This window comes from Pseudophryne corroboree, chromosome 5 (genome assembly GCF_028390025.1).
Source record: "Pseudophryne corroboree isolate aPseCor3 chromosome 5, aPseCor3.hap2, whole genome shotgun sequence".
In the NCBI taxonomy this organism is placed as follows: Eukaryota; Metazoa; Chordata; class Amphibia; order Anura; family Myobatrachidae; genus Pseudophryne; species Pseudophryne corroboree.
This window is the reverse complement of record NC_086448.1, coordinates 562,584,774-562,610,430: the sequence shown is the minus strand read 5'-3', so window position 1 is coordinate 562,610,430 and position 25,657 is coordinate 562,584,774. Positions and strand designations below refer to the sequence as shown.

Genomic DNA, 25,657 nt, shown 5'->3' with positions numbered 1-25,657 from the left:
ATAGGTAGACTTACCCGCCAACACTAGAAAACCCACTTGTTCAGTTCTACCCCAAACAAGACCTCTCCTGTAAAAGGAAGATTCTCTACGCCGTACTTGGAATCAGTATCCACTGACCATTGTCGCAGCCACAGAGGACTGCGAGCCGAGACCGCTGGGGCACGGGCATTAATGAGGCCTATTCCCGTGATCGCCTCTCTCATGAAACTTGAAGCATCCTGGACATGATGCAGTAGAGTCAGGATCTCAACCTGAGGTAGAGTGTCAAACCCCTGTATTATATTATCAGACCATTTAACCATGGCCCATGTAATCCAACCGTAAGCCATGGTGGGCCTCTGTGCTACGTCTACTGCGGTATGAATTGATTTGAGTGTAGTCTCAAGTTTACTGGGTCTTTGGGAGAGATAGCACCAGGTACATGTAGCACAATCTTATGTTACAGCCTGGACACTGAGGTATCCACCCATGGGGGGTCACCCAACCCGTTCCATCCTCAAATGGGAAATGGAAAGAATTTAGCAACCATTTAGGGGTTTGAAATTCTTTTTTTTTATTCATTTTTTTTATTTACCCACGCCTTTGTAAAGAGTGAGTTTAATTCCTTGGAGACAGGGAAGGTGGTAGAAGATTCTGATTTTACGATAAAAACAATTCTTCCTCATGCTCTGTTTCCTTATCCGGTATGCTGAGGACTTCCCTAACAGAATAAATTAGGGCCTCCGCACCTTGAGACAGAGTATTGTCCCCCTCCATGTCAACCGCACCTTCATCCCAATCTGGCATGTCATTATCACAGTTAGATTGGAGTACATACAGGCCCTCATTCAGAGTTGATCGGTCGCAAGGCGAATTTAGCAGAGTTACACACGCTAAGCCGCCGCCTACTGGGAGTGTATCTTAGCTTCTTAAAATTGCGACCGATGTATTCGCAATAATGCGATTACTAACTACTTAGCAGTTTCAGAGTAGCTCCAGACTTACTCTGCCTGTGCGATCATTTCAGTGCTTGTCGTTCCTGGTTGACGTCACAAACACACCCAGCGTTCGCCCAGGCACTCCCACCGTTTCTCCGGCCACTCCTGCGTTTTTTCCGGAAACGGTAGCGTTTTCAGCCACACGCCCCTGAAACGCCGTGTTTCCGCCCAGTAACACCCATTTCCTGTCAATCACATTACGATCGCCGGAGCGAAGAAAAAGCCGTGAGTAAAAATACTTTCTTCATAGTAAAGTTACTTGGCGCAGTCGCAGTGCTAACATTGCGCATGCGTACTAAGCGGATTTTCACTGCGATGCGATGAAAAATACCGAGCGAACAACTCGGAATGAGGGCCACAATATTAAAGAGTGTGTTTATGAGAGACAACCAGGGGGGGCTGAGAAGCCTGCCTGCGATCAGCAGCCCTGATTAAAAGATCATCCACAGATTTTCTAGAAGGCTGCCTTACTTGTCTGGTAGTAACCAGCTCTGTATTAATATTTGTAATAATTCCATGAAATGATTCTAACCACTTCTGGCACTTGTACACTACTACCCTGTAAAGGTAGAGAACACTGAATATATAGGAGTGATCCCCCCTGTGAAGGGGAAAACATTGTGTTGTATCAGGTACACACAGCCTTTATTGCCAGATATTCTGTTTCAACAGAAATACACACAGTGCAGTGAAATAACTCCGGAAACCCCAGTCTGAATGGAGTGACAGAGAGGAATGAGGCCAGCACACAATACCAAGTCAAGGCAGTGCTCTCCTGGGTATAAATCAGAGCCTTAGTAAGGCAGATTATGGTATTTTAACCTATATGCTCCCCCCTTACTATAAAACCCCCTGTATCAGTACAACTGGTGACTTAGCAGGGTCTGTGGAGGTGCAGCGCTTGCATGCAGCCTGGAAGGTCAGCAGCAGCAGGAAATGGCGCCTTTCAGTCTCTGGTCCCGCTCTCTGGGAAGCTCCGCCCCTTCAATGGTGCGCAGTCCCTCACAGTTTATACTGGCTGTATATATGAAATTTGTGTAAAATAAGGAGTTTAATAACCCCCTTTACCTCAGGGTCAGTCTGGGGTCTGCAGAGGGCATCGCAGCTCGTAGCCAGGTGATAGCCGCACCCTTGTGCCACCATGTTTCACGGGGGACCCGCTAACTGGGACCCCGGTGTCTCTACTCACTGCACCGCCTCTTCGGCATCTGTTAGGGGTGGCAGCATGAGAAACAGCGCCTCAGGAGCTCAGTGTCCTGTCAGCGGAAATACAAACCATTAACTCTATAGGAACTTGGTTCGGTTGCCCCCCTAAGTCCCACAACGCAGGCAGACTGGTTGCCAACCAGTGCTGCCTGAAAATAACAAACTAAATAAAAGATTTGAAGAAAACTCTCTGGAGCTCCAGAGGAATGCACCCGGCTCCTTGGGCTCATTTTTGTAAACGGAGTCTGGTAGGAGGGGCATAGAGGTGAGGAGCCAGCACACACTAATGATTTCTTAAAGTGCCAGGCTCCAATGGACCTGATCTATACCCCATGGTACTAATGTCATCCCAGTATCCACTAGGACGTAAGAGAAATATAAAAAGCCAAAACATAAAATAAATAAAATAGATGTTCCCACGTAATTCTCGGGGGAGTGCAATTTCTGTCCTGTTAGTGATGTACATATCCTGTGCATTATAGCAAAGTGTTTTAAAACATATTAGACATACAGTACATAGATCACTGAGAAAGACCATCTCTGGAGAGCTCAGCACTTCAAATCTGGCTCATGTATCACACAGAACATCCCCAGAGATGTAATGAAAGAATAATGTATAGGGGATGTACCTTTCTTTTAGGCTATAATGCTGTCAAGAATGTCAGTTTATTTGAAGGTATTTTCATTATACATATATTCCCATAGACCACATGTGCCACAGCCAGCCTCCTTTTTCCTCTACAGTACATGACAAGTTTCTACTCTGACTTCCAAGAGGGTCTGCCAGCAAACAGCAGTGTGACATGTATGTAACGTATAAGGTTCTGAAGTACAGTGCTTTAAAAAAAACGTATTTAATGCACAAAAATTTTACTATATTAAAAAGAAAGTAATCACAAAACGGCAAACAATTTTGGCTGTGTAATTGCATATAATTATTTTACTAGAATGGTTTATAACTGTCTTATAGGCTACCATTTAGTTCAAATGTGTGTTTAATTTAAACAGATATAGGTTTTCTTAAAAGTGTGTTAACTGAAAAAAAGGAGTCTATATTGTGGCAATAGGGGCAATGTGCTACAAAGGAACCAGGGACGTTTAGCTGTTAAGCCCAGGGAAACCACGATTTTGGAAGATAGGAAACGTGTGTCTCATCTGCTTGATTAACTTCAGCATATTTCTCCCCTGCAATTTGGTGTAGCGGAAGGTATGTGACTGATCAAACAGGGCAACCATGAGGAGCTCCCATTTGAAGGCAAGGTGGCAGTGCCCTTTACCTGTCATCTGGGAAGGGGAGGAAGAGACTAAGGTATAAAAAGACCGTCTGGGGGCTTTGTCTTAATGGCCGATGCTGGAAAAGCTGGGCAATGACTAGGGAGAAGGTCTTTATTAGTGTTAGGGCTGTTTAGTCGCTTTTGAGAGGACCTTTGTCAGTGATTTGTATGAACACTACCTGTATGATGGATACTGGTTTGTGGTCATCCTAACAAAAAAAACATAAACGTCCTTAGTCATAGACATGACTGCAACTATATGCTAGTATATGCCCTTCCACTGAGATATACGCATGAATATATGCATGGCCTGAGATGCACACCTTGAGCGTCTTCAGATACTGTAGTAATACCGATTGGAGTGCCTTAAAATGCTGCAAGCTGTAATACCGCTTGGTGCAGATGCCACCATCAGTCACTCTTTCAAATAATGCACCAGCCCTCTGGTAGGTGCAGATCTTCCATCTCAGTATGTGAATGGCTGTGTATGCAACCACTTCAGGGCATCCCCCCAAAGACCCCCCACCCCCTCCCAGACACTCCAATGCATTAGCTGAAACTGCTGTTCTGCGTCTTGTTACCTTCTGCTCATACAATTTGCCTTTTGGATTCTTCTCTTGCCTCTTCCTGTATTGGGAGTTGACTGCCGCCAGCCCTGACCCATCCCTATCTAACAGATTCTGCCTTTCTGCCACCAGCCCTGATCCAGCATTATGTTGTTGCATGCCTGCCGCCAGCTCTGACCCAGCATTGCCTATTATTTATTTTGTGTCTGCCCAGCACTGATCCAGTATACTATTATTTATATAGTAATCTGCTGTCATTCCTGTTCTCCACTAGCATCTGTCTACCACAATATGACCTCTGTGTCAGAATTTGGACATTTGGACATCCTGTGTGTGGTCCATCCTAAAACCTTGACAATACCTTGTGATATGTAACCTCTAATACTTGGAGTTACTATTACATGGGAGTATCAGAGTATTGATAAGCTTGTCTAGACTTAGGGAAAGGTGGCTTATTACAGGTGAAGGCTTCACGAGACAGTAATAAGGTTCTCATCATCGCTCTACAGGCATTGCCATAAAAGTAGCCGGATATCTCATTGAGGATTTGCTTTCCCGTACTGAACTAAAGATGAGTCCTCATCCATCTTGCCTCAATGCGCCACACAGCGGGTATATGCATGGAATGAGTGAGCTCACAAGTACCTTGCAACTCTGGCATCTTTTTTTTTTTTTACCAAAAATACGCCACACCGTGCATCTAGGACATATATATTAGGAGACTATGCTGATTTGATATGAAGCACTTGTAAATTGTGTGCGACTGAGTCTATATAAGAAGCACAAAGGGACTCGACATAGAAAAAAGCCATGGTTGCTGCAACACAGTACTTCATATGCAGATTCACAGACTCAGTCGCACACAGATATATGCGTCACAAATCTAATTAATAAGCAGTCTACTTGTGCGTTCTAGATGCATCTCATTGCGTCTAAGACGCATTTTCGACCCTCCCAAAAAAGAGCCCGACACTAGTAGACTCACGGGATCAGGCGTGCAAAGAAGAGCTGTTTGATACGTCTGCAGCAAAGATGTTTGAAGACACATCTGTACCAGCTCATTGATTGAAGAAGCTATGCTGCTGAGTTTCACAATAAATGTGAGAAAATCTGTGTAATTTTAGGGAATGTTCAAAGGTCCTAATTCAGACCTGATCGCAGCAGCATAACTGTTCTCTGATGGGCAAACCCATGTGCACTGCAGGTGGGGCAAATATAACATGTGCAGAGAGTTAGATTTGGGTGGGTTATATTGTTTCTGTGCAGGGTAAATACTGGCTGCTTTATTTTTACACTGCAATTTAGATTTCAATTTGAACACACCCCACCCAAATCTAACTCTCTCTGGACATGTTATATCTGCCCCACCTGCACTGCACATGGTTTTGCCCATTAGAGAACAATTTTGCTGCTGCGATCAGTTCTGAATTAGGCCCAAACTGTGAAAAGGTCTTTCAACCTATTTTGTAACATACAACAACCTGATCTGAAGGATAAGAAAGATATGCCATTTTTAATATACACCACATATGTTACTTCTAATACCCCTTTCAGACGTGCTCCAAATTCCCGGGATTTTTCACATGAACGCGCATCATCCCGGGAATTTGGCATGTGTGAAAGGTCCCAACCCGGGAACAAGTCCCGGGTTGCTGACCCTGCAATTGACCAGGGTTTTTCCCGGGACTTCAGTCCCGGGAAGACAACCCGGCTTAGATCTGAAAGGTGCAACCAGGGAATTTGCTCCCGGCTTGCACCTACACACCTCTGATTGGCGCTAGACTGGAAGCGCCGGAGCTGTCTGGAGAGGCGTGCGCCGGCTGCTGTTGTCCGCGCTGCAGTGTAGTTAAGCAGCCGGCGCAGCTAACAGAGGCGCCTGTTGTGGTGAGAGTGTGTGTGTGTGTGTGTGTGTGTATGTGTGTGTGTATGAATTTGGCATGTGTGTGTGTATATCACATGTATGTGTGTGTTTGAGTGCGACATGTGTATGTGTGTGTGTGTGTGTGTGTGTGTGTGTGTGTGTGTGTGTGTGTGTGTGTGTGTGTGTGTGTGTGTGTAACATGTACGAGTGTGACGTCTGTGTGTGTGTGTGACATGAGAGTAGCCGGCTCTGCCCTGTCTGTCAGGGCAATTCAGGCTTATGTCTGAATGGGGGCGACCCGGGAATTTCCCAGGTCTCAGGTTAAGTGTGAAAGGGGGTCCCAGCAAAAACCCGGGATTTTTCAGAGGTGAAAATCCCAGGTCTGAAGCAGGGAAATTCCCGGGTCCTATGTCTGAAAGGGGTATAAATTATACACAGGGAAAGCGCAAGCATTCATGTAATGTAACTTCCTGTCATTAGAGAACCCCAACAAGTCTATCACATGATATCACATGGATGCAGGGCCGGCAACAGAAATCTAGGGGCACGGTACAGTAATATCTCTGGGGCCCCCTCAGACTAATGTCGTCTCTCTGTTGGTGTAGCCTCTCTTAACATGGTGAAAGACTCGCCTGCGCTACACTCCCCAGTACCTAGACCCAAATACCGCACAGCAGGTACCATGCAGCCCTCAAAACCCCACCAGAAGAGGCCGGCGCAGGGCACGGGAATCCTGGCCAGGGGAGCTACCCTGTCCCGTAGCTGAGCTGGACCCAGAAGGGCGGGTGCACACTTGCGCCGCACAGCCACTGTGTGTGAGAGGCTCCTGTAATTCTGCCTACAGCTCGCATCACTGCCAGCCACTAAGTGTCGTATACTTGGGGCCCCACTTTGTCTTGGGGCCCGGTACAGGTGTCCCCTTCGACCCCCCACCCCCCTGCTGCCGGCCCTGCATGGATGCTGGTATCAGAGATATTTGATAAATTCAATTTGGTTTAAAATGCAATCACATTTAGCTGGCACAAGGTATAAGAATACATTTAAGCCATTTCAATGTTATGCTTTGAAGATAACCACTCACATTTCAGTTCCTAGTTCACATTTGAGGTTCTTAAACATTTGAACCAAGTTTCAGCATCTCTATCTGGATTTCCCAGCAGGGATACTACTGGGCTTAATAGACTGGTAGTGTGTGGGGTTCTTATTTATCATCATCAGTATTTACAGCATTTGCAGTAGACAGCTTGTGTTATGGACAGTGTAAGTAAGTGTGTTAATTAAAAAATTGTTTGTTTTCACTAAACAATATGTTTTAGGCACAGCTCCAATGTCATTGTGTTTAGACTATAATAATTCATACACATATTTACTTTCTGCCGGTATACTTATTTTGAAGGCACAAAACGATGCAATAGATGACTGTAGCATGTATTACTTGCAGTCAAACCCTTGTCTCTGTATTTGTAGGGAAAGATTTCATGCTCATTTCATTTACAATTAGCATTATGTTCCAGAGTGGACCATTACCTCCATCACTGATGATATCTCTCTGTTGGTGTAGATTATTTTTAAATTGCATATTGCTATGGATCTCGGTTTTCATTAATGGTTTTTACGTTCATATTAAACAAAAAAAACTGATGATACATTACAATTCAATTACCAATAAACCAAAATGACCAAACATATATTATTTACAAGAGTTTATACATATATTAATTTGAGTATAATAGCAGAATAAGGAAACAGGAGCTCTCGCTCATTCTTCTTTTCAAAGATTTTTTACATTATATTACAAAAAGGGTCATGGCTAGAGCTAGCCCAACCTACAGTGCAACCCACGAGAGCTGGTATTAGTGGCAGAACTAGTGTGGGTGCAGAGGATGAGCACTCTCATAGGCAATGCTCTGATAAGAGCAGCAGACGTGCAGTGGGCAGGGCCGTCTTTTCGTATGGGCTCAATGGGCTCTTGCCCAAGCGCCCCAGGAGTATAAGGGCCCCTAGGCTGATAGCTGAGGGTCTCCTCTTTCCAGGGGTACCGGGTTTTTGAAAATCGTCCCTGAGGAACCAGAGATATCTGACTTCAAAGCAGTGGTCCCCATCCGGCCTGTTAATTTATCTTCCCAGCCAGATATCTTGGGTTCTGTCTGACTTAGCTTTTGGAATATACTTTCAGAAAAACTCTGAGACTCTCCCCTGTACAGTGGACACTGACAGCTTGTCTGTACTTTGCCCAGAACCAGAGATATCAGTCTTCCAGCAGCTGGTCCCTGCTCCAGCTCCACACACCTAATACGCAGTTTCATATTTTCATTGGTGGATTGCTCTGGCTCCTGAACTCTGATCCCAAAGTCCTCAGTACCGCCTAAAAGGTGAGACTCTCTAGTGTTTTACCCCATTATTTGCTAAGAAATCTATTTCCAGGAACTGGAGATATCTGCAGTTAAGCAAGCTGCGGAGGGCAGAAAATTATAAATATTAAGCACACTCCACTATCTACCCCTCCCCTACGTATTAAACACCCCCTACCACCCTGGAAGTCATGTACAAGGGCCCCTTCATTCAGTCCAATGTAAAGGAGTAATTAGCAGAAATTACTGCTCCAGGTCCTACATGCTGAGCGGAAGATAGAACACCCTCTACCACCCGTGGGACATCAAAGCTGCCGCTGATAGCACCCGACGCTCCTACCGCTGGAGGATGGGTAGGGGCCCAGTGCATTGCTTTGCCCAGGGGCCTACACTGCTGTTAAGATGGCCCAGGCAGTGGGTGTAGATGCTGGATGGCATGCCCAGAAGTGGCACAGTGGGAGACTACCGTGGCTATGGGGGGCCGGAAATGCATCTCTGTTTAGAATGTCTGCAACAAAAACGATAAAGCATCCAGCTGTTTAATAAAGCGGCAATAAAATATATGCATGCAATAAAGGTCTTGTGCTAAATGTGATAGCCTGTGAGCTGCAGCACTTTGTGTGAGTCTGCCTGTATTTTTAAAGCGGCAATCGTTTGCACGGCAAAACCAGGTTGGTTTTGCCTTGAAAATGATTGCCGCTTTAAAAATACAGGCAGTCTCGCACAAAGTCCCACACTTTCGATAGCTCACAGGCTATTACAGCTAGCCCCTTATGTTTATCTGCTTATTTTTATCTGGTGCTTATACCTGTGCAGCATATCCATAGTAACGTTTGTTCAGTGAGGTACGGAGCCAATGAATGGAAACATATTACTGCGTCTGCAGCTGTGCTTTCCACTGGCTTTGAGCTCTATTGTAAAACCTACTGTGAAGTGACTCCTGGCCATTGCGTGGTGTTAAAGACACCAATAAGACTGCAGGGCACTTGACAGCAGCAAAGTAAGGTTTCTACAAAGGTTTTGTATGATTGAAAGTCAGCAGCAGCTAGCAGGCCCTCTTGTAAACAGTGACATGTCACAGAAAGAACTCTACAGCATACTAGATTATTTCAAGCTAATGTCAAAATTGCCATTCCTTAGCTTGCCAGGTAACCGAACAAAAAATGCAGTGGGATTTCTAGTCATACTTATTTTTAGGAAGAAGTATAAATATCACGTCTCCTGTTTCAGAGTTATTATAGCGGATTTGCTTTGCAAACTGATTCAAATGAGATTACACTTTCAGAACCCCAAATGTCACAGCTATATATACATAAATAGATGGATATAAGGTTAGACAGAACAAAGTGACTGACACTGACATACTCTATTGTCAAATATTTTTATTATTTACATTAATTAGATACTGTCATAATTCAATAATATATTTTTTACCCAGAGCATGTAGCATCCGAGAATAGTGGCATATAAGAGATGCACAGAAGCAGGAAACTACTTTAGCTTTGACAGGTAAAGGAGATAATATGGCATTCTGCCACAGATGTTCTCAGCTTCTCAACATACTTCCTGTCAGGGAGACACTAATGTATACTACACTGGTGTGGGTGCTGCCTGTCCTTACAGGAAGCTCTGCTTATATACCACTCCAATTACATACAGTAGAACAGTCTATATTTATCATGCACAGTGCTCTGCCAGTTCAAAACACATTTACATCTTTATGCAATACTCATTCAATATTTGTGTTTAGTTCTGAAAGAATATTTTTTATATTGATCATTATATATTTGAGATACTTACATGACCTGGTTTGTTGCAAATCATGCCTTGAATTTCCAAATAACTGAAAGTGAGTTCGAGCTAGAAAATAAAAATAAAGAGAGAGATAGACTTTCTTTAAGGCAGGAAATACACACTCATATTACATTAAAAATAAACTACAGTAATGAAAACATTTCCCTTGTTAATGAAGGGTGCACAATTACATTTCATAGCTAATATTTATTATTGTTTCCTGCTGTGTGTAGAGCAAACACCTACTTACTGTAAATACGGCAGAATATGTCAGAAGCCATTTATTTTCAGTGAGTATTTTTTTTTTTTATTCTTTATTTTTGTATGGTTGAACAGACTGATAAAGCAATACAATGAGAAAAAGGACAAACGGTTAAAAAACCCACCGTCCAACATAAACCATATTTTTTAGAATAAAGAACAACAATCAAAAACAGTGAATATTTTTTAACCACTTAACTGGCTAATAGTTTTTCTAAAAATGTCCTAAATGAGCCTAATTTTTTTTATTATAAAATAGTGAAAATAATAGCTATTTAAAGCCAATTCAGTATCATTGTATTAACAAATATGCAGATTTGTTAATACAGGTACAATCATACAGAATAAGGGTTAGCAAGCCCTTATTAACATAATTAGATAATTATTTAAAAAAATCAACAATTTCAGGGAGACAAAAACTGATCTATCCAAGTAAAAGAAACAAAACCCTTTACTTTGAGATATTTTTCTATATATACTAATTACCAGCCCGTCAAAATGATGGAACAACATAAGCGCCGGCGGCCGTGCGCACCGAATGGAGCAGAACTTTAATTGCTTTGTTTGGTGTCATATATTGCCCACCGATGCACAAAACACTTGGATTCCACCCATAGAGGGTGCCGCCTAGCCACTGTTTGTATATTATGGATTCCATTTGGATTCGAGGAGGGCACCTGGGCAAGTTGTATTGGGGACAGTAATTGGAGTGCCGACCTTCTTCTGCATATTATATACACACAACACACACAAACACATACAGTATACACATATATATGTACTCATATACAGTGTATATGTATATATACACATGTATACATACACGCGTATGATACACACACAACCCAAAAACTGAATTGACTTTCCTCCTAGCCACTTCAATTGCTCTATAATCGATCACTCCTTGCCAACATAAACGGGGCACCATACAAGACCACACCACTCTACAAGACGGCCAAACCCTCAGCATAGCCAAACGCAGATCCACTGCCTTCCTTTTACCCAAATAATTCTCACCTAAGTGGATGACCAAAATCCTAGGCAAACCAAAAAGTCTAGCTTGCTCCAGAAGTTTGGCCTTCAGCTCCTGCCATAGCATACCCTTCAATCCCATCCATCTCACATCTGCTGACCATGGAAACCACGGAGCCTCGTCCGAGGCCATAAACTTAGCCGACCAAAAAATGTATGAGTGACCAATCACCCAAATTCCAAACCTATCATCCTGTAAACCTATAAAGGAGGGAAAAAGCAAAAGAGAAATGCAATTTTGATCAACCAAATAATAATGGAACTAAACCGCTTGAAAAGCTACTAAATTGAGGATCTGCCAAAAAATAAGATTTTAAACCTACCGGTAAATCTTTTTCTCCTAGTCCGTAGAGGATGCTGGGGACTCCGTAAGGCCCATGGGGATAGAAGGGCTCCGCAGGAGACATGGGCACTATAAAGAACTTTAGAATGGGTGTGCACTGGCTCCTCCCTTAATGCCCCTCCTCCAGACCTCAGTTAGAGAAACTGTGTCCAGAGGAGACGGACAGTACGAGGAAAGGATTTTTGTTAATCTAAGGGCAAGATTCATACCAGCCCACACCATCCACACTGTATAACATGGAATATATGAACCAGTTAACAGTATGAAACAAAACAACATCAGCCCGAGACTGATCAAAACTGTAACATAACCCTTATGTAAGCAAAAACTATATACAAGTCTTGCAGAAGATAGTCCGCACTGGAACGGGCGCCCAGCATCCTCTACGGACTAGGAGAAAAAGATTTACCGGTAGGTTTAAAATCTTATTTTCTCTTACATCCTAGAGGATGCTGGGGACTCCGTAAGGACCATGGGGTTTATACCAAAGCTTCAGACCGGGCGGGAGAGTGCGGATGACTCTGCAGCACTGATTGAGCAAACATGAGGTCCTCATCAGCCAGGGTATCAAACTTGTAGAATTTGGCAAAAGTGTTTGAACCCGACCAAGTCGCCGCTCGGCAAAGTTGTAATGCCGAGACGCCTCGGGCAGCCGCCCAAGAAGAGCCCATCTTCCTAGTGGAATGGGCCTTAACCGAATTTGGTAACAGCAATCCAGCCGTAGAATGAGCCTGCTGAACAGTGTTACAGATCCAGCGGGCAATAGTCTGCTTAGAAGCAGGAACGCCAACCTTGTTGGCTGCATACAGGACAAACAGTGCCTCTGTTTTCCTAACCCGATCCGTCCTGGCTACATAAACTTTTAAGGCCCTGACTACATCAAGAGACTTGGAATCCTCCAAGTCACCCGTAGCCACAGGCACCACAATAGGTTGGTTCATATGAAACGATAAAACCACCTTAGGCAGAAATTGAGGACGAGTCCTCAACTCTGCTCTATCCACATGGAAAATCAGATAGGGGCTTTTGTGAGACAAAGCCGCCAATTCGGACACCCGCCTCGCAGATGCCAAGGCTAACAACATGACCACTTTCCAAGTGAGAAATTTTAACTCAACTGTTTGAAGAGGTTCAAACCAGTGTGACTTAAGGAACTGTAACACCACGTTAAGGTCCCATGGCGCCACTGGGGGCACAAAAGGAGGCTGGATGTGCAGCACTCCCTTTACAAAAGTCTGGACTTCTGGGAGAGAAACCAATTCCTTCTGAAAGAAAATTGACAGGGCCGAAATCTGCACCTTAATGGAGCCTAACTTTAGGCCCATATCCACTCCTGTCTGCAGAAAGTGGAGAAAATGGCCCAGGTGGAAATCTTCCGTAGGAGCATTCTTGGCTTCACACCAAGATACACATTTCCTCCAGATACGGTGAGAATGTTTTGCCGTCACCTCCTTCCTAGCTTTATCTGAGTAGGGATGACTTCCCCCGGAATACCTTTCCTAGCTAGGATTTGGCATTCAACCGCCATGCCGTGAAATGTAACCGCGGTAAGTCTTGGAACACGCAGGGCCCCTGCTGCAACAGGTCCTCCCTGGGAGGAAGAGGCCACGGATCTTCTGTGAGCATCTCCTGAAGATCTGAATACCAGGCCCTTCGAGGCCAATCCGGAACAATGAGTATTGTCTGGACTCTTTTTCGTCTTATGATTCTCAGTATTTTTGAGATGAGTGGAAGAGGAGGGAAGACATAGACCGACGGAAACACCCACGGTGTCACCAGGGCGTCTACCGCTACAGCCTGAGGGTCCCTTGACCTGGAACAATACCTCTGAAGTTTCTTGTTGAGGCGTGACGCCATCATGTCTATTTGAGGAAGCCCCCAACGACTTGTTATCTCTGCAAAAACTTCTTGATGCAGACCCCACTCTCCTGGATGAAGATCGTGTCTGCTGAGGAAGTCTGCTTCCCAGTTGTCCACTCCCGGAATGAAGACTGCTGACAGCGCGCTTACGTGATTTTCCACCCAGCGAAGAATCCTGGTGGCTTCCGCCATTGCCACTCTACTCCTTGTCCCGCCTTGGAGGTTTACATGAGCCACTGCTGTATCGTTGTCCGATTGAATCAGAACAGGTAGGTCGCGAAGAAGAGTCTCCGCTTGTCGTAGGCCGTTGTATATGGCCCTTAATTCCAGCACGTTGATGTGTAGACAAGCCTCCTGGCTTGACCACAGTCCCTGAAAATGTCTTCCTTGTGTGACTGCTCCCCATCCTCGGAGGCTCGCGTCCGTGGTTACCAGAACCCAGTCTTGAATGCCGAACCTGCGACCCTCTAGAAGGTGAGCACTCTGCAGCTACCACAGGAGAGACACCCTGGCCCTGGGGGACAGGCTTATTTTCTGATGTATTTGTAGATGGGACCCCGACCACTTGTCCAGAAGGTCCCACTGAAATGTCCTCGAATGGAACCTGCCGAAGGGGATGGCCTCGTAGGCCGCCACCATCTTTCCCAGTACTCGAGTGCATTGATGAACTGACACTCTTTTTGGCTTTAACAGGTCTCTGACCATGCTCTGGAGTTCCTGGGCTTTTTCCGTTGGAAGAAAAACCTTCTTCTTTTCCGTGTCCAGAATTATGCCTAAAAATGATAGCCGAGTTGTTCGAATCAACTGCGACTTTGGCAGATTTAGGATCCAGCCGTGTTGCTGCAGCACTCTCAGGGAGAGTGACACGCTTTTCAGCAACTGATCTCTCGATCTCGCTTTTATCAGGAGATCGTCCAAGTATGGGATAATTGTGACTCCTTGCCTGCGTAGGAGCACCATCATTTCTGCCATTACCTTGGTGAAAATCCTCGGGGCCGTGGACAGCCCCTAACGGCAACGTCTGAAACTGGTAATGACAGTCCTGTACAGCGTATCGCAGGTACGCCTGATGAGGAGGATAAATGGGGACATGAAGGTATGCATCCTTTAAGTCTAGTGATACCATAAAATCCCCCCCCCCCCCTTCCAGGCTGGAGATCACTGCCCGGAGAGATTCCATCTTGAATTTGAACCTCTTTAGACACAGGTTTAGGGATTTTAGATTCAGAATGGGTCTGACCGAGCCATCCGGTTTCGGGACCACAAATAGGGTTGAATAGTACCCTTTCCCCTGTTGTATTAGGGGAACCTTGATAATCACCTGCTGTCGACACAGCTTTTGTATTGCAGCTAAAACTATTTCCCTCTCTGGGGGAGAAGCTGGCAAAGCCGACTTGAAAAATCGGCGAGGTGGCACTACTTCGAATTCCAGTTTGTAGCCTTGGGATACAATTTCTATCGCCCAAGGATCCAAATCTGACAGAACCCAGACCTGGCTGAAGAGTCGAAGGCGTGCCCCCACCGGCGCGGACTCCCGCAGTGGAGCCCCAGCGTCATGCGGTGGATTTTGTAGAAGCCGGGGAGGACTTCTGTTCCCGGGAACTAGCCGTAGCAGGCATTCTTTTCCCTCTACCCTTACCTCTGGCGAGGAAGGACGAGCCCCGACCTCTTCTGGACTTATGCGACCGAAAGGACTGCATCTGATATTGAGGTGTTTTCTTTTGCTGTGGGGGAACATAAGGAAAAAAGAAGATTTACCCGTGGTAGCTGTGGAAACCAAGTCCGCGAGGCACTCCCCAAATAAAACCTCACCCTTGTAAGGCAAAGTTTCCATATGTCTCTTTGAGTCAGCATCACCCATCCATAGGCGGGTCCACAGGGCTCGCCTAGCAGAAATTGCCATGGCATTGGCTCTTGAACCCAATAGCCCAACGTCTCTCGCAGCATCTCTTATATATAACGCTGCGTCTTTAATATGACCCAAGGTCAATAAAATGCTATCCTTATCTAGGGTGTCAATGTCAGATGACAAGTTATCTGCCCATGCTGCTATTGCGCTACATACCCATGCCGACCCTACTGCCGGTCTGAGCAAGGCACCCGTATGTGTATAAATTGATTTTAAGGTAGTCTCCTGTCTGCGATCAGCAGGATCCTTGAGGGCTGCCGTGTTTGGAGACGGTAGCGCCACCTTTTTGGACAAGCGCGTCAAAGCCTTGTCCATCCTGGGCGAGGATTCCCACCGTAACCTGTCCTGTGCGGGAAAAGGATACGCCATAAGAATTCTCTTGGGAATCTGCAGTTTCTTGTCCGGAGTTTCCCAAGCTTTTTCAAATAAAGCGTTCAGCTCATGAGATGGGAGAAAGGTTACCTCAGGTTTCTTCTCCTTAAACATGCATACCCTCGTGTCAGGCACCGAGGGGTCCTATGTGATATGCAAAACATCTTTTATTGCAATAATCATATAATGAATACTTTTGGCCACCCTTGGGTGTAACTTCGCATCATCGTAGTTGACACTGAAGTCAGAATCCGTGTCGGTATCAGTGTCTGCTACCTGGGACAGGGGACGTTTATGAGCCCGAAGGGCCTTGTGACACAGTCAAAGCCATGGATTGACTCCCTGCTTTTTCTCTGGACTCTACTTTGTCCAATCTTTTATGTAATAAAGACACATTTGCATTTAAAACATTCCACATATCCAACCAATCAGGTGTCTGCATCGCCGACGGAGACACCACAATCATCTGCTCTACCTCCTCCTTAGATGAGCCTTCCGCTTCAGACATGTCGACACACACGAACTGACACTCCCACACACACTGGGATATACAATTATGGGGACAGCCCCCCAATAAGGCCCTTTGGAGAGACAGAGAGAGAGTATGCCAGCACACACCCAGCGCCACTGGACACTGGAATAAAATCCCAGACTGTACAGCGCTCTTTTATAGAATAAGTAATACACTCACTGCACCAATTAATGTGCCCCCCCCTTCTTTTTTGCCCTCTGTACTTGCTCCGCAGGGGAGAGTCCGGGGAGCAGCTTCTCTGCAGCTTGCTGTGGAGAAAAATGGTGCTGGTTAGTGCTGGAGGATCAAGCTCCGCCCCCTCAACGCGACGCTCAAATTCTTTATACTGGTGGGGGGTTTTCAATATACTGCCTCCGCAGTATCTAATATATTAGCCAGTGTCCCTTAAGGTTAATATTGCTGCCCAGGGAGCCCCCCCCCCTGCGCCCTGCACCTGTACAGTGCCTTCTGTGTGTGTATGTGTGGGAGCAATGGCGCACAGCGTTGCTGCTGCACGGTACCTCAGTGAAGATCTGAAGTCTTCTGCCGCCTGTGAAGTCTTCTTTCTTCTTATACTCACCCGGCTTCTATCTTCCGGCTCTGTGAGGAGGACGGCGGCGCAGCTCCGGGACGAACAGCGAGGACGACACCTGTCTTCCGACCCTCTGAAGCTAATTGTGTCCAGTAGCCTAAGAAGCAGAGCCTATCAGTTAAGTAGGTCTGCTTCTCTCCCCTCAGTCCCACGATGCAGGGAGCCTGTTGCCAGCAGTGCTCCCTGAAAATAAAAAACCTAACAAAAAAGTATTTTCATAGAAACTCAGAAGAGATCCCCTGCAGGGCATCCAGTCTCCTCTGGGCACTGGATCTAACTGAGGTCTGGAGGAGGGGCATAGAGGGAGGAGCCAGTGCACACCCATTCTAAAGTCTTTAGAGTGCCCATGTCTCCTGCGGAGCCCGTCTATACCCCATGTCCTTACGGAGTTCCTAGCATCCTCTAGGACGTAAGAGAAATATATTACCGTAATTAAAATAAATATGAGAAAGGGAAAATGTAACTTTAAAACCCTAGTAGGGTTTGAACCTGTGACCAAAGGTGAAGTATTACAGTGCACTAACCCACATAACATTTAGCAGCGCCCCATAACATTATGGGGCGCTGCTAAAATCTGGAGACCAATAAAACAATATAAACCCTAGGGTCACTATTCGACTGCCAAAAGGACAGCAGCTGGCATACTGATTTATACATGGGCTCTGCCAGAGCCGGCCCTAGGCATAGGCAAACTAGGCAAATGCATAGGGCATTTGGAATGCCATGGGGCACAAGCGGATTCTGCTGATTAAAATGATATGTGGCATGCCTATATTGTGTATGTGACTGGCTGTATCTGCCTATGAAATGCTACATTACAGTGTATTCCTGGAAATCACTGTAACATAACATTTCGTATGCAGATACAGTCACACTGGCACACAGAATATAGGCATGCTACATATCATTTTAATCAGTAGAAGCTGCTTGTACGTTCTAGTCACATAGCAATGAAAATTAGAAGCATTTTCTGCAAAATAAGGCACCCAACATTAGCAGAGCTGGACGGGAGCTGCATGGCATATTGAGGCAAGATGTATGAGGACACATCTGTATCTAAGCAGAGGAAGAGGTCACAGTGTTAGCGGCCATGTGAGTGCTGTGTGTGGGTAGGTTCGTTGTGCAATAGTGTTCGGCATATGTGTAAGAGGCATTATGTGTGTCATGTGTATAAATGCATTAATAATGTGCAACATATGTGTAAGGGGCATTATGTGTGTCATTATGTGTATAAGGACATTAATAAAGGTTGGCATAATGTGTAAGGCATATTATGTTTTTAAGAACATTAATACTGTGTGTGTTATATGTGTAAGGAGTATTACTGTGTGGTATGTGTAGAAAGGCATTACTAATGTGTGGCATTATGTGTATAAGATGCTCTACTGGGTGGCGTAATGTATAGAAAAGGCACTACTGTGTGGTCTAATATGAATGAAGAGCAATATGGTGTGGCGTAATTTGAATTGGGGACACTATTGTGGGGCCATGCCCCTTCCCAAAAGAACACGCCCCTTTTTGGGCTGCGCGCTGTCGAAGTCAAAAAAAATATTACATAAAGAGAACATACAAACTACACACATATAAGTCACTATACTTGCAAATACGCGCAGCGAGCACAGCAATATATGGTAACACACGCATTTACACGGACATGCCACAGAGATGGATTCGACACTTATTTCATACAGTACATAATTATAATAATATCAAGCGCCAGACATCATGATGATTTAGAATTGTATATGATGGAGTGGTGTCATGTATGTGTATTATTTGAACGGAACCAGATAGAGCTGTCATGTTTACTATTGAAGCAACCAGATTGATGTGTAGATTCATTTGATGCTTGTTGTGAAGTTGTGGGACATTGCAGCGGATAATTATGATTAAATGTATAAAAGCTAAAATCACTTTTATTAGAACAATAGATATTCCAAACAGGTGGTGGACAGGAAACTCAGGCCAGCCCCTTTGGACGTCCCCAAGGCTGAACCTGTTCAGCATATACAAAGAAACTAGTGACTCATCATGAATGAGAGAGAGTCCCCTCCCGCAGAAACTAGTTAACACATTTTGCTGATCACACAGGAAGGTAGTTCCTGTTTTGGTCTCAGAGTTGCTGTAAGGTCTCAGAGGAAGATGGAGTCCCAGCATTACTTTACAGAGAGAGAGAGTGATATGGAAAGATGAATTTATATAACTTAAGGATAATGGTATTGTATCGCTGGCCTGTAACTGAAACTGTATGTAACTGTATGTAACTATGTAATTGTATGTTTTAACTGCTTACTGTGTGAATGTAACCATGTAACTATAGGCATACTGTACTTTGTAATATATATTGAATCCATATCCTTTTAATAACAAATATATACATCAATGAGCTTTGGAACTCAGATAATGTGTGGGTGTATTGTTTTCTCTTATGGGATGCAGTGTTTTGCGATGTATAGCGCACATTCATGGGATATGGTAATAAGAGATGCAGGCATTTACAATATATATTAGAGCGGGCATTTTAAATATTTGTGAGAAATCAATTTGCCATTCTTAGCGCTGAATGTGCGCACTGTTCCTATTTAAAATATAGGGGGTAGGAGCACCAAAATGAGGACTGCTATGACTGAGGGGTGATGGGAAAGGGGTGCAGGATCAGAGGCGAAACTAGCAGCGGTGCTATGGGGCACCAGCCAAAATCTTGCCTAGGGCATCATATTTATTAGGGCCGGCTCTGGGCAGACGCCTACATCCGTATGCAGATTTGATAATTGCACCACTTTATAATTGGAGAGGCATAACAGCGGAGAATGCAGACCAAGCACAGTAACATTGTGTTTGTGTCATAGTGAATTAAGGCAGACCTGTGCAGGTACATGAAGCTGCTGCAAATACACACGGATGAAGATTGTGGCCAGCACAAGCTACCTACTTCCGAGTCACAATCTACAACTTCTGCTTGTTTAGATTCCTCTCTCATTGATTAAACATATATTAATCGATATTACTGATGTATTTTTTTTTTTTGAATAGAGTATTTTTATTCAACAAGAATGAACTCAATACAGACATTTCAGTTTACACTGGGAACTTCAATTGTTGTTATACAATATAGTCATGCATAGATCCTACTGAAACAATATGTGCATATGCGTGGTATAACAAGTGGTCGCGGATCCATATGATGTCTACCCACAGATACCAGCTTCTCTGAAGTCTGCAAGCGAGGTTAAAACACATACTAGCATTTTTTGTTTTCTCCCCAAAATACTTAGGTAAACCCCCCCAACTATGGAAAAAAAAACAAGGGAGTAGAGAGCGCAAGCAGACTGAATTAGCAATATTTAATTAAAACTGCACAAGGAATACAATATATTATATATATATATATGTGTAATTGATAAAACATAAAATTATGAACAAATGGGATCCTCCAGCTTACAGTCCATTTAATGCAATAATGGATTCCAAATTAGACAGTCAAACGCTCCTTCTATTTAGAGCAATGAGTTCATCAATTTGTGTTTAAATAACTTTTTTTGCAAATTATTCACTTCTAAAAAGTTATTTAATCCGGAAAATCACTTATATTGGATTATCAGATAACAGATGTGCTGCTTGTTCCAGCACTTTATATTCCAAAAGGATAGCAGCTTTGTATATAAAAATCCATCTTCCAGTGTGCTTTACAGCGGCTCCGTCTACCGCTCTCCCTAAAGCACACTTATGGAATCTTTCAATAAATAGCCGCTTACCGCATCCGGATGCGTTCAGCTTCACGGCACTGAAAATCACCATGCACCAGACGGCTGTACCGCAAACTCCCGAGTGGAATGGATGACGGCCACGGTCCCCGTTTAGCAAGGCGGACCACTGCAGGTGGCTATGGTGAAAGCGGATCCACTGGTGCGGTGCAGAAATTGTGATGAATATCCAAAGCACAAATGGAGAGTGCCGGGATCCCAAGTCCGAATAAACTCTGACGCGTTTCTCGACCTACATACACTGGTCGTTTCCTCAGAGGGAGGGATACTTTCTCCCTCTGAGGAAACGACCAGTGTATGTAGGTCGAGAAACGCGTCAGGGTTTATTCGGACTTGGGATCCCGGCACTCTCCATTTGTGCTTTGGATATTCATCACAATTTCTGCACCGCACCAGTGGATCCGCTTTCACCATAGCCACCTGCAGTGGTCCGCCTTGCTAAACGGGGACCGTGGCCGTCATCCATTCCACTCGGGAGTTTGCGGTACAGCCGTCTGGTGCATGGTGATTTTCAGTGCCGTGAAGCTGAACGCATCCGGATGCGGTAAGCGGCTATTTATTGAAAGATTCCATAAGTGTGCTTTAGGGAGAGCGGTAGACGGAGCCGCTGTAAAGCACACTGGAAGATGGATTTTTATATACAAAGCTGCTATCCTTTTGGAATATAAAGTGCTGGAACAAGCAGCACATCTGTTATCTGATAATCCAATATAAGTGATTTTCCGGATTAAATAACTTTTTAGAAGTGAATAATTTGCAAAAAAAGTTATTTAAACACAAATTGATGAACTCATTGCTCTAAATAGAAGGAGCGTTTGACTGTCTAATTTGGAATCCATTATTGCATTAAATGGACTGTAAGCTGGAGGATCCCATTTGTTCATAATTTTATGTTTTATCAATTACATATATATATATAATATATTGTATTCCTTGTGCAGTTTTAATTAAATATTGCTAATTCAGTCTGCTTGCGCTCTCTACTCCCTTGTTTTTTTTGTTGTCTTTGTAGGTTTGCTAATACCTATACTTTTGAGAGCAGCGAGCAGCATATCAGCCTAGGCTCTTAGAGGCGCCTTTATTTTCTCTTTTGGAGCCCCCCAACTATGGGGCCTAATAAAGCCTGCCCGAAAAAAGAAAAAATAAGATTTTACTCACCGGTAAATCTATTTCTCGTAGTCCGTAGTGGATGCTGGGGACTCCGTAAGGACCATGGGGAATAGACGGCTCCGCAGGAGACTGGGCACATCTAAAGAAAGATTTAGGACTATCTGGTGTGCACTGGCTCCTCCCCCTATGACCCTCCTCCAAGCCTCAGTTAGGAACTGTGCCCGGAAGAGCTGACACAATAAGGAAGGATTTTGAATCCCGGGTAAGACTCATACCAGCCACACCAATCACACCATATAATACGAGATAGGAACCCCGGTTAACAGTATGATAACAATTGGAGCCTCTGAAGAGATGGCTCACAACAAAACCCGATTTTTGTAACAATAACTATGTACAAGTATTGCAGATAATCCGCACTTGGGATGGGCGCCCAGCATCCACTACGGACTACGAGAAATAGATTTACCGGTGAGTAAAATCGTATTTTTTCTGACGTCCTAGTGGATGCTGGGGACTCCGTAAGGACCATGGGGATTATACCAAAGCTCCCAAACGGGCGGGAGAGTGCGGATGACTCTGCAGCACCGAATGAGAGAACTCCCGGTCCTCCTCAGCCAGGGAATCAAATTTGTAGAATTTAGCAAACGTGTTTGCCCCTGACCAAGTAGCTGCTCGGCAAAGTTGTAAAGCCGAGACCCCTCGGGCAGCCGCCCAAGATGAGCCCACCTTCCTTGTGGAATGGGCTTTTATTGATTTAGGCTGCGGTAATCCTACCGCAGAATGCGCCAGCTGAATAGTGCTACAAATCCAGCGCGCAATAGACTGCTTAGTAGAGATGAGCGCCTGAAATTTTTCGGGTTTTGTGTTTTGGTTTTGGGTTCGGTTCCGCGGCCGTGTTTTGGGTTCGAACGCGTTTTGGCAAAACCTCACCGAATTATTTTTGTCGGATTCGGGTGTGTTTTGGATTCGGGTGTTTTTTTCCAAAAACACTAAAAAACAGCTTAAATCATAGAATTTGGGGGTCATTTTGATCCCAAAGTATTATTAACCTCAAAAACCATAATTTACACTCATTTTCAGTCTATTCTGAATACCTCACACCTCACAATATTATTTTTAGTCCTAAAATTTGCACCGAGGTCGCTGTGTGAGTAAGATAAGCGACCCTAGTGGCCGACACAAACACCGGGCCCATCTAGGAGTGGCACTGCAGTGTCACGCAGGATGTCCCTTCCAAAAAACCCTCCCCAAACAGCACATGACAAAAAGAAAAAAAGAGGCGCAATGAGGTAGCTGTGTGAGTAAGATTAGCGACCCTAGTGGCCGACACAAACACCGGGCCCATCTAGGAGTGGCACTGCAGTGTCACGCAGGATGGCCCTTCCAAAAAACCCTCCCCAAACAGCACATGACGCAAAGAAAAAAAGAGGCGCAATGAGGTAGCTGACTGTGTGAGTAAGATTAGCGACCCTAGTGGCCGACACAAACACCGGGCACATCTAGGAGTGGCACTGCAGTGTCACGCAGGATGTCCCTTCCAAAAAACTCTCCCCAAACAGCACATGACGCAAAGAAAAAAAGAGGCGCAATGAGGTAGCTGTGTGAGTAAGATTAGCGACCCTAGTGGCCGACACAAACACCGGGCACATCTAGGAGTGGCACTGCAGTGTCACGCAGGATGTCCCTTCCAAAAAACCCTCCCCAAACAGCACATGACGCAAAGAAAAAAAGAGGCGCAATGAGGTAGCTGTGTGAGTAAGATTAGCGACCCTAGTGGCCGACACAAACACCGGGCCCATCTAGGAGTGGCACTGCAGTGTCACGCAGGATGGCCCTTCCAAAAAACCCTCCCCAAACAGCACATGACGCAAAGAAAAAAAGAGGCGCAATGAGGTAGCTGACTGTGTGAGTAAGATTAGCGACCCTAGTGGCCGACACAAACACCGGGCACATCTAGGAGTGGCACTGCAGTGTCACGCAGGATGTCCCTTCCAAAAAACCCTCCCCAAACAGCACATGACGCAAAGAAAAAAAGAGGCGCAATGAGGTAGCTGTGTGAGTAAGATTAGCGACCCTAGTGGCCGACACAAACACCGGGCACATCTAGGAGTGGCACTGCAGTGTCACGCAGGATGTCCCTTCCAAAAAACCCTCCCCAAACAGCACATGACGCAAAGAAAAAAAGAGGCGCAATGAGGTAGCTGTGTGAGTAAGATTAGCGACCCTAGTGGCCGACACAAACACCGGGCCCATCTAGGAGTGGCACTGCAGTGTCACGCAGGATGTCCCTTCCAAAAAACCCTCCCCAATCAGCACATGATGCAAAGAAAAAGAAAAGAAAAAAGAGGTGCAAGATGGAATTATCCTTGGGCCCTCCCACCCACCCTTATGTTGTATAAACAAAACAGGACATGCACACTTTAACCAACCCATCATTTCAGTGACAGGGTCTGCCACACGACTGTGACTGATATGACGGGTTGGTTTGGACCCCCCCCAAAAAAGAAGCAATTAATCTCTCCTTGCACAAACTGGCTCTACAGAGGCAAGATGTCCACCTCATCTTCACCCTCCGATATATCACCGTGTACATCCCCCTCCTCACAGATTATCAATTCGTCCCCACTGGAATCCACCATCTCAGCTCCCTGTGTACTTTGTGGAGGCAATTGCTGCTGGTCAATGTCTCCGCGGAGGAATTGATTATAATTCATTTTAATGAACATCATCTTCTCCACATTTTCTGGATGTAACCTCGTACGCCGATTGCTGACAAGGTGAGCGGCGGCACTAAACACTCTTTCGGAGTACACACTTGTGGGAGGGCAACTTAGGTAGAATAAAGCCAGTTTGTGCAAGGGCCTCCAAATTGCCTCTTTTTCCTGCCAGTATAAGTACGGACTGTGTGACGTGCCTACTTGGATGCGGTCACTCATATAATCCTCCACCATTCTATCAATGTTGAGAGAATCATATGCAGTGACAGTAGACGACATGTCCGTAATCGTTGTCAGGTCCTTCAGTCCGGACCAGATGTCAGCATCAGCAGTCGCTCCAGACTGCCCTGCATCACCGCCAGCGGGTGGGCTCGGAATTCTGAGCCTTTTCCTCGCACCCCCAGTTGCGGGAGAATGTGAAGGAGGAGATGTTGACAGGTCGCGTTCCGCTTGACTTGACAATTTTGTCACCAGCAGGTCTTTCAACCCCAGCAGACCTGTGTCTGCCGGAAAGAGAGATCCAAGGTAGGCTTTAAATCTAGGATCGAGCACGGTGGCCAAAATGTAGTGCTCTGATTTCAACAGATTGACCACCCGTGAATCCTTGTTAAGCGAATTAAGGGCTGCATCCACAAGTCCCACATGCCTAGCGGAATCGCTCCGTGTTAGCTCCTTCTTCAATGCCTCCAGCTTCTTCTGCAAAAGCCTGATGAGGGGAATGACCTGACTCAGGCTGGCAGTGTCTGAACTGACTTCACGTGTGGCAAGTTCAAAGGGCATCAGAACCTTGCACAACGTTGAAATCATTCTCCACTGCACTTGAGACAGGTGCATTCCATCTCCTATATCGTGCTCAATTGTATAGGCTTGAATGGCCTTTTGCTGCTCCTCCAACCTCTGAAGCATATAGAGGGTTGAATTCCACCTCGTTACCACTTCTTGCTTCAGATGATGGCAGGGCAGGTTCAGTCGTTTTTGGTGGTGCTCCAGTCTTCTGTACGTGGTGCCTGTACGCCGAAAGTGTCCCGCAATTTTTCTGGCCACCGACAGCATCTCTTGCACGCCCCTGTCGTTTTTTAAAAAATTCTGCACCACCAAATTCAAGGTATGTGCAAAACATGGGACGTGCTGGAATTTGCCCATATTTAATGCAC

The 25,657-nt window shown here is 45.1% G+C and overlaps 1 protein-coding gene across 3 annotated transcripts in view; it reads right to left on the bottom strand.

Annotated features, from left to right (window-relative positions):
* Positions 1-25,657, bottom strand: part of CARMIL1 (capping protein regulator and myosin 1 linker 1) — a 581,945-nt gene that overhangs the window by 336,303 nt on the left and 219,985 nt on the right. For all 3 annotated transcript variants that reach the window (XM_063923281.1, XM_063923283.1, XM_063923284.1), the window contains one exon: positions 10,036-10,095. In XM_063923281.1, coding sequence (XP_063779351.1) covers positions 10,036-10,095 — 60 coding nt within the window. The remainder of the gene's footprint in view (positions 1-10,035; positions 10,096-25,657) is intronic.